Source organism: Lathyrus oleraceus, chromosome 5 (genome assembly GCF_024323335.1).
Source record: "Lathyrus oleraceus cultivar Zhongwan6 chromosome 5, CAAS_Psat_ZW6_1.0, whole genome shotgun sequence".
In the NCBI taxonomy this organism is placed as follows: domain Eukaryota; kingdom Viridiplantae; phylum Streptophyta; class Magnoliopsida; order Fabales; family Fabaceae; genus Lathyrus; species Lathyrus oleraceus.
In genome coordinates this window covers 300,797,840-300,807,878 of record NC_066583.1, presented here as the reverse complement: position 1 = coordinate 300,807,878, position 10,039 = coordinate 300,797,840, and the positions used below count along the sequence as shown (strand labels likewise).

Sequence of the window (10,039 nt, the reverse complement as noted above, 5' to 3'; positions counted from 1 at the left end):
ACGAAATGTAAAACAGTTAAAAAGAACTACAAACGAAATTCCGTAAGAAAAACATAAAGGACATACATACACACTTAGATAAACAAACACATGTTCTAAGATATTTTATAAAAACCAATGGTTTGAGGGGGAAGGAATTTTCGCCACGAATCAACTGTGTAGTTATCCGTGAGACTTAGGGGATCTACCAAAGGATCAACACCATCTTCATGACAGATCTTCATGTAGTGCGTAAAGACTTCAGGAGGATCAACCTTTATGAAGATAGGATATTTCTCCACCTGAGTAGTACTTCCGTTTATTTCTTCCTTGACTGAAGGAAATCCTTCAACAGATACAGATCTTGGATGAGATCTAGTATGATCTAGTTGCAGTTGTTGAAATTATTGTTGAACCAGTTATTGTTGATCATCCTTTGATCTACTTTGAGAGAGTTGTTATTCAACAGTCTTTGAAGATTATTGAGCCATTGAAGATTGTTGTCCAACCATTTGAGTGAGGATGAAGATGAAGATGAAGAATAGTTGAGAGAGAGAGAGAGAGAGAGTTTGAGGTTTGAAAAACTTGAAAGTGTAAGATAAATATGCGCGTAGTGTGAAAATGTGAGTGATGTGAGTTTAAATAGACAATGTTAGCAATGATGACAAAAGGTGTGTGCAGACATGGGGGGAAGTGTAAAGGTTTAGACCTAATTCCAATAATTGTTAAATCCAATGTGTCACGCTTTAATCACGTATGCTCAGAAAATGGGACAATTGTCTCCACTAAGAACCACACAAAATCAAACGAAAGGACAACCATTAAATGCAGCAACTGTTTAAAATCAGGAAGGCAAATTGATAAGATTGTTTCTGATCAGAACCTTTCTGATTCATGAAAACTTCCTTACTCCAGAAAGCTTGAAGTTTCAGAGTTAAAATGCAGAACAATCTCAGAATCTTACCTAGAGTTCTGGAGACTTTACATTCTGAATAACATCTTTTCATTATGGACATGGTTTCATAAATAGATTTTCCATAATGAATATGAATCTATCTTCAGCAAGGGGTTTTGTAAAGATATCAGCCCATTGATGGTATGTATCAACAAATTTTAAGTGAAAAATTCCCTTCTGAACATAGTCATGTAAGAAGTGATGTTTTATTTCAATATGCTTAGCCTTAGAATGCAAGATAGGATTCTTAGATAAACAGATAGTAAAAGTATTATCACAGAGAATAGGAATGTTACTCTCAGATATCTGATAATCTTCTAGTTGTACTCTTCATCTAGAGTATCTGAGTGTTGCATCTAGAAATTGCAATGTATTCAGCTTCAGCTATTGAAAGCGCAATTGTTGACTGTCTCTTGCTGGACCATGAGATTAAGTTGTCTCCCAAAAATTGGCAACTTCCATAAGTCCTTTTTCTTTCAATTCTATCTCCAGCGTAGTCAGCGTCACAATAGCCTACTAATTTATACTCACTTGATTTTCTATAAAATAAACCAAGATTAGTAGAACCTTTCAGATACCTAAAGATTCTCTTAACAGCAATTAAGTGAGTTTCCCTAGGATCTGATTGGAAGCGAGCACATAAGCATACACTAAACAAGATATCAGGTCTAGAAGCTGTTAGATACAAAAGAGAACCTATCATACCTCTGAAAAGCTTCTGATTTACCTTACTTCTTACCTCTTCTTTCTCCAGAATGCATGTAGGATGCATCAGAGTCTTTGCTAGCTTACATTCTGATAAGTTGAATTTCTTCAGAAGTTCCTTTGTATATTTGCTTTGATGAACATATGTGTCTTCTAGTCTTTGATTAATTTGAATTCCCAGAAAGAACTTCAGTTCTCCCATCAAACTTATTTCAAATTCTTCTTGCATAGACTTAGCAAAATCCTTGCACAATGATGCATTAGCAGAACCAAAAATAATATCATCAACATATATTTACACAACCAGAATATCATTCTTGAAGGTTTTGCAAAAGAGAGTTTTGTCCACTTTTCCTCTAGTAAAATTATTTTCCAACAAAAAGTTGCTTAGTCTATCATACCAAGCTCTTGGAGCTTGCTTTAGACCATACTGAGACTTTTTCACTTTAAAAACAAAGTCAGGGTTTTGAGAACTTTCGAAACAAGGAGGTTGATGCACATAAACTTCTTCATAAATATAACCATTCAGGAATGCACTCTTAACATCCATATGATAAAGTATGATGTTATGATTGACTGAAAAAGAAATTAAAAGGCGAATATACTCAAACCTGGCAACTGGAGCAAAGGTTCTGTATAGTCTATACCATCTTGCTGACTATAACCTTGAGCTACCAGTCAAGCTTTGTTTTTGACAACTTTTCCTTTCTCATTCAGCTTATTTCTGAAAATCCATTTGGTTCCAAGGACATGGAAGCCTTTTGGTTTCTGAACAAGATCCCAAACATCATTTCTGGTGAATTGATTCAGTTCATCTTGCATGGCCAGAATCTATTCATTATTCATAAGAGCTTCATCAATGGAGGTGGGTTCTATCAAAGACACCAAACCTAGAAGAGTTTCTTCAGAGGGTCTGAATGAAGATCTAGTTCTGACTGGAGCATTCTTATCTCCCATAATCAGTTCTTCGAAATGATAAGTTCTTGATCTACTCATCTTCTAATGAGTTGGATCAATGATTGCTTTTGGTTGAGTCATTTCTTCATATTCTTTAGCCTTGCCTTCTAAGTCTTTTTCTTCAGAGATAATTTCTTTGGATTCTGAAAGATTAATCTTCAGATCTGCAAATTTCTTAACTAGCTTTGACTTTTCAGGGTCAAGCTTAACACTGAATCTAACATGAATTGATTCCTCAATAATTCGTGTTTTTGTATTAAACATTTTGTACCCTTTAGAGCATTCAGAATATCCTAATAGTAAAAACTTTTGTGCCTTAGAGTCAAACTTGCCAAGAATCTCCTTAGTGTTTAACATAAAGCATTCACATCTAAAAGGATGGAAGTAAGAAATGTTGGGCTTTCTGTTCTTCCACAATTCATAAGGAGTCTTACCCATAATAGGTCGAATAAAAATCTTGTTCTGAATATAACACGTTATGTTGACTGCTTCTTCCCAAAAATGCTTAGCCATATTAGTTTCTTGGATCATGGTGCAGACCATTTCTTGTAAAGTCCTATTCTTCCTTTCTACAACTCCATTTTGCTGTGGAGTTCTAGGACAGGAGAAATCATGGGAAATACCATTTGAGTCAAAAATATTTTCAAAATGTTTATTTTTAAATTTGCCACCATGATCACTTATGACTTTGACTATTTTGCAATTCATTTATTTTTAAATTTGCCACCATGATGACTTATGACTTTGACTTTGAGAACACGGAGTGAGACTCATCCTTGTGTTTCAAGAACTTTACCCATGTCCAACGACTGTAGTCATCAATAATGACTAATCCATACTTCTTTCCATTAATAGAAGTAGTTCCACTGGTCTAAACAGATCAATGTGCAGAAGTTCTAATGGTCTAGAGGTAGAAACAGTCGTTTTAGCTTTGAAATATGTTTTAAAAAACTTGCTTTTCTGGCATGCTTCACAAAGAGCATCTGAAGCGAACTTCAGTTTAGGTAGACCTCTGACTAATTCAAGCTTATTGAGTTAAGAAATCCTTCTCATACTAACATGACCCAAATGTCTATGCCAGACCCATTGCTTTTCATTAACAGACATTAGACATTTTACATTTTGATCTTCAAGATCAGAAAGTATAATTTTGTAAATGTTGTTTTTCCTCTTTCCATTAAAAAGGACTGTGCCATCTTTCTGACTAATAGCCTTACAAGACTTTTGATTGAAGATGATATCATAACCATTGTCACTAAGTTAGCTAATGGACAATAGATTATGCATTAGACCATCAACTAAAAGAACATTAGTAATAGAAGGAAGTTTACTGTTACCAATAGTTCCAGAGCCAATGATCTTTCCTTTCTGGTTTCCTCTGAAAACAACAAAGCCTCCAGGCTTAAGTTCCAAATCTTGGAACATAGACCTTCTGCCTGTCATGTGTCGCGAGCATCCACTATCCAGGTACCATGATTGATGTTTCAGCTGAGCTGTTAAGAATATCTACAACAAAAATGATTTTATCCTTAGATACCCACTTTCTAGGTCCTCTTTTGTTAGTTTTCCCAGAGTTTCTCACAACTTTGGGTCTTTTAGCAGAAGGATAATTTTGAGAGATTTGTGCATGATACTTAGGTTTCAGAACAAAGTTCTTATCCTTAGTATGCATCTGTGTCTGTGCAGTAATATCAGACTCGGTGCTAGCAGACACGAAATGCACATAGAGGTTTTGGTTTAAACTTCTGACTTTCATCAGGTTTTTTAGTTTTTGTACAACCCCAACCTTTCTTGCCATTTCTGCTAACTTCGTATATCAAGGAAACCATTTTGCTTCTATCTATGCTTTTAGCCAGAAAGTACTAGAATGCTCTGTCATATCTGATGACGTAATCCGTACCCAAAACTTCAGAAGTTATTTCCTCCTCTAGTTTTGAAATCTTGCTTTTCAAAGTAGAGTTATTACTTTCTAAAGAAAATACTTTTTCATTTATAGAGAAAATATCATTCTCATGTTCTCTTTGAGTTTCAAAAGACGTTACTGAAGGTAGAGAAAAACAAGAAAAAGGGTTTGAATTGTTTTGGAAAATAAAATCTTTTTGACAGTTTAGACACACACAAAATAAAAATAGATTGACACCGAATTTTATACTGGTTCACTTGAAATTCAAAGCAACTCCAGTCCACCCGCCCAAGGTGATTTCACCTTCAAAAGGGACTTAATCCACTAATCTTGAAAGATTACACAAACAACTGTCTAAGAGAATAATCCCTTAGCCCTCTCAAGTATTCAGACTGTACAGAGTCACTTGAGGAAGTATCTTAACAAAAATGTGATTGTAATGCAACGTGCTTCTAACAAAAAGCAAATACTACAGAGTTTTAAGAACATCAGTTTTTCATGTAAGAGCGGCAGCTCATGAAAACGTAAGGGAGGATGAATAATAGTTGTTGTATTCTTGTGTGTCTCGGGTGTGTTCTCTTGTGAAGTATTCAGTCCTTTAAATAGGCGTTGAGAAGAATCATTGGAGTGATGATAGGATCTTGGTCATTGAAGACTGTTTATTATCATTACTCTCCTTGTTTCTTTCTAAAACAGTTTTGTGCGCGTCATAATTTCCTTCTAGAAATAATTTCTTTCCAAAATCAAATTTCTTCATGGTTACGCATTCTGAAATGGTGAATCTGTATCAGAGTCTTGTTAGTCAGAGTTTAACTTCAAAGGTTGCTTTTATCTGACCACATCAGAGTTTCTCTATGCTCTTGACTTCTTCAGATTCGGAGTCTGGATTCAGTCTTCTTTACCAGAGTTGCCGACTTCTTTCTATTTTTCTAGTACCTGTGTTGATCAGAGTCAGAACCTTCTGGACGCGTTTCCTCTGAGCAGCATCTGATTGTTAAATTCTGTATCTGATGTTTTTATCTATCTGATTGTTTGATTAGAGTCCTGCATACTTAAGAAAAAATTTGTTAGAGTACCATTTTCGTTTCATCCTTTGTTATCATCAAAATCTTAGAGATTTATTGTAGAACCAACTTTGTTCTTACAGTTACTTGGACTTGTTTAAGGTCCTTGTATTTGCTTTGAAGATTCTGGTACTTTTCCAGCATTTCAAAAAGACAAATTTCAATATCAGAACGAGATAGATTAGAGAATACCTCTTCAGAATCAGAGTCAGATTATGGTTCTGACAAAATCTTTTCTTCTGGTTCCTCAGAGCTTGTGGGATCCTCAGTAGTTGCCATTAGTGTAACATTAGCTTTTTCTTCGTCAGAATCTTCTACAGATTCTGAGTCATCCCAGGTAGCTGTCATCCCCTTCTTAACTTTGGAGTAGTTCATCTTGGGCCTTATGTCCTTCTTCAGCTTGGGATAGTCATTCTTGTAATGGTATGGCTACTTGCATTCGAAACAGTTAACTTCTTTTCCAGAAGTTTGCTTGTTTTAACCTGATGAGGATTCAAATCGACCAACAGTACTTCTGACTCCTTTGAATTTCCCTTGACCACTTTGCTTGTGTTTCCAGAGTATGTTAACTCTTCTTGAGATTAGAGACAATTCATCATCATCTTCTGAGTCTTCATCAGATCCTTCTGATTCTTCCTCAGCTTGATATACTATAGTCCTCTCAGGCTTAAATTTTAGAGCTACAGATTTACCTATCCTCTGAGGTTCATCGTCTTCTAGCTCAATCTCATGACTTCTTAAAGATCTAACAAGTTCTTCAAGACTGGTGCTATTAAGATCCTAGGCCATCTTTAGAGCAGTTACCATAGGTCTCCATTTTTTGGGAAGACTTTTGATAATTTTCTTGCTGGGGATTCTTGTTGTTTTTAATTGTTAGTTGAGTCATAGGTATCGATTGTAGTGTTTTGGCCCTCCGGTTTGCTGTTATGGCCAATTCGCGTTCGTTCGTCCGAAAATCTGGTTTTCTGAAAAATTGTGTCCGATTCAAATACAGTTTTGTCTACTAGGAGCAGAAAAATCGTGCGATCATTAGTCCCATACTCTTGAAAGAGTTATGGGAAACCACCCTCAAATTCCCAAATTCATCTTTTTTCTATTTTTTACTGTTTTCATAGTCTCGAAAAAATTCCAAAAATTTTCCAAAATTCTTATTTTACCTAATTAGATTAAATTTTGTGTTTTTGTATTTTTTTAATTTATTTTGATCATATTTCTTCTTTCTTTTTGTTTCTGCCTAATGGGACATTGTTGGCATTTTCGCATTTGTTGCTGCATTAGTTCTGGCTACTAGGTATGATTGTTCTGATCTTTTTAATTTTGATCCTGAGATAGAGAGAGCCTAGCACGCACACCGTAGAGCAAATCAAGCTAGCACTAGTTCACCACCCGTTAGCGATTCTGATTATGACCATTTGTATAACTTATTTGATTCTGATTCTGAACTTGATTTTAATAACATGGCTGAACAAAGAACACTAAGGCAGCTTGCTGCTCCTGATATGAATTACAATGGTTTATGTATTAAATATGCTGATGTTACTGTTCCTTTTGGGTTGAAATCTGGTTTAATACACTTGTTGTCAAGGTTTAGTGGTCTTATAGGTGAGGATCTGCATATGCATCTTAAGGAATTTCAGGTTGTTTGCTCTACACCATTGAGACCTGAAGGAATCACCGAAGATCACATCAAGCTGAGAGCCTTCCCGTTTTCACTACAGGGTTCTTCCAAGGATTGGTTATATTATCTTGAGCCGAATTCTGTCACGACTTGGAATGATTTGAAGAGAGTCTTCCTAGAGAGATACTTTCCTGCCTCCAGGGCTGCATCAATCTGAAAAGAAATATGGGGTATTAGACAGGGAAATGAGTCATTGACTGAGTATTGGGAGAGATTCAAACAATTAGTATCCAGCTTCCCTCAATATCAAATTACCGAACAACTGCTTATTCAGTATTTCTATGAGGGATTGTTACCAATGGATAGAAACATTCTTGATGCTGCTAGTGGTAGAGCACTTGTCGATAAAACTCCAGTTGCTGTCAAAGCCCTGATTGAGAACATGTCACTCAACTCCCAACAGTTCACAACCATAAATAATTCTATGGTCCAAACAAAAGGTTTTAATGAGATTCAGGTTTCCTCTTCCAACAAGGCTCTAGAAACCAGAATTGAAGAGATTACTTCTTTAGTGAAATAAATGACAGTGAGTAAATCTCAAACAGCAAAGTTGTATGGTATTTGTACTTCTACTGAACATCCAACTGACACATGTCCTATTCTTCAAGATGAGTCGGTCACTCAGTTGCCTCAAGCATATGCAGCTAACTTTTTCAACCAAAGAAACAATCAGAAAGGATACAACATTCCTGACTTGTCCACCAACAAATATCATCCCAATTGGAGGAACCATCCAAACCTTCGATATGGAAACCAACAACCCATCCAACAACAATTAGTCATACCTCTGCCACAACCACAGACCACTCTCCAAGTCTCCACCTCTGCACCTTCTGAACCTTCATTAGAGGATCTTGTCAAACAAATGGATGTTAACAATCTCTAATTTCAGCAACGAACAGATTCTAGTATTCAGACTTTACATACACAGATTGGAAAGCTTGCCACTTCGATGAATGTCATGCAGCAAGCCCAAGGATCAAACGAACTTTCTGCCCAAACGATTATGAATCCAAAAGACCCTAATGCTAATGTGAGTGAAATTTCCTTGAGATTCGGGAAGGTAACAGAACCAGCCCCAGAAAAAAATAAAAAAATTCTTTAGGTAACACCTGAACCTTCTTCCATTGTGATAGAAACTGAACCCTCTGTTGTGGTAGAAACTGAAAAAGAAAAAGAGAAGGAGTATGTGCCACCAGTTCCCTTCTCACATAGAATACTGAAAAATAAAAGGACTGATGATGGAGACAAGGAGAGAGAGATTTTAGATGTGTTCAGAAAAGTGGCGGTAAACATTTCGCTTCTTAATGTTATTAAGCAGGTTCCAAAGTATGCAAAATTTCTAAAAGACTTGTGCACAAGTAAGAGAAGGTTGAAGGGAAATGAGAGAGTAAATTTGGGACGAAACATTTCAGCCCTTATCCAGCTTAAACATTCACCTGAAAAAGCTATTGTTTCATCCCTCAATTAGGCCATACCCCAAAAGTGCAAGGATCCAGGAACTTTTGTTATTCCATGTACCATTGGGGATAGTAAATTCGAAATTTGCATGCTTGATTTGGGAGAGGGCATTAATCTTATGCCTACTTCTGTTTATAATAACCTTGATCTTGGTCCTTTGCAGCATACAGGTTTAATCATTCAACTAGCGAACAGAAGCAATGCTCGCCCTATTGGAGTAGTGGAAGATGTGCTTGTTCAAGTTAATGACTTGATTTTTCCTGCAGATTTCTACATTCTGGACATGTATGGAGAAACAAATTCAAGCAGATCGCCCATCATTTTAGGAAGACCGTTCATGAAAACGGCAAAAACAAAAATTAATGTCGACGATGGAACCATGTCCATGGAATTTGGTGACATTATCGCAAAATTTAAAATTTTCGATGCCATGAAACATCCCTAGGAGGAGCGTTCTGTTTTTCATATTGAATTGATCTCTGAGTCGGTTGATGACACTTTTTCTGAATTTTTTTCACTTGATTTTCCATCTTTATTTGGGTTTGATGATGTTTATTCATGTGATGATTGTACTGACACTAACCTTTGTGTAGTATGTGTTGAGATTGATGCTGCCTTGCAGTGAAACATTTCTCCTACAGGTGAAGTTGTCCATGAAGTTGTTTATGCAGTTGAAGCTCTCGACATCCCGGTTGTCCCAAACACCCCATCCATTGAGCAACCACCTTCCCTAGAGCTGAAAAAACTCCCTGAAAATCTGAAATATGCTTATTTAGATAGTAATGAAAAACTTTCGGTTATAATTTCTTCTAACGTTGATGTCGATCAAGAAAATAAGCTTTTGTAGGTTTTGAGGAAGCATAAAAAGGCGATTGGGTGGACATTAGCTGACATACCATGCATTAGTCCCTCAATGTGTATGCACGGGATTTTACTTGAGGATGGTTGTAAAATAGTGAGGCAGTCCCAAAGGAGGCTTAATCCTTTGATTCTCGATGTTGTGAAGAAAGAGGTAACCAAACTCTTGCAAGCAGGTATCATTTATCCTATCTCTGACAGTAAATGGGTAAGCCCAGTGCAGGTTGTACCTAAGAAATCTGGACTCATAGTGGTCAAATATGAAAAAAATGAACTTGTTCCCACTAGAGTTCAGAATAGTTGGAGAGTTTGTATTGATTACAGGAGATTAAATCAGGCTACTAGAAAGGATCACTTCCCTTTGTCGTTCATTGACCAAATGCTTGAACTACTAGATGGTAAATCACACTGTTGTTTTCTTGATGATTTTTCATGTTACTTTCAGATTCATATTGCACCATAAGATCAAGAAAAAACCA

The 10,039-nt window shown here is 36.3% G+C and overlaps 1 protein-coding gene across 1 annotated transcript; it reads left to right on the top strand.

Annotated features, from left to right (window-relative positions):
* The first annotated feature begins 7,761 nt into the window (after positions 1–7,761).
* Positions 7,762–9,549, top strand: LOC127080322 (uncharacterized). The gene is made up of 5 exons (XM_051020653.1): positions 7,762–8,112; positions 8,173–8,304; positions 8,347–8,631; positions 8,713–8,872; positions 9,344–9,549. The coding sequence occupies exons 1-5, from the start codon at positions 7,762–7,764 to the stop codon at positions 9,547–9,549; spliced, it is 1,134 nt and encodes a 377-aa protein (XP_050876610.1).
* Positions 9,550–10,039: the final 490 nt, after the last annotated feature.

Bases quoted from the DNA above. Each gene is read 5' to 3' on its own strand.
- LOC127080322 (XM_051020653.1), top strand. From the start codon at position 7,762: ATGACAGTGAGTAAATCTCAAACAGCAAAGTTGTATGGTATTTGTACT. The intron at 8,632-8,712 runs GTAAATTTGGGA...TCCCTCAATTAG, and splicing joins GGTTGAAGGGAAATGAGAGA to GCCATACCCCAAAAGTGCAA. The intron at 8,873-9,343 runs GTTTAATCATTC...TTTCTCCTACAG, and splicing joins TGGTCCTTTGCAGCATACAG to GTGAAGTTGTCCATGAAGTT.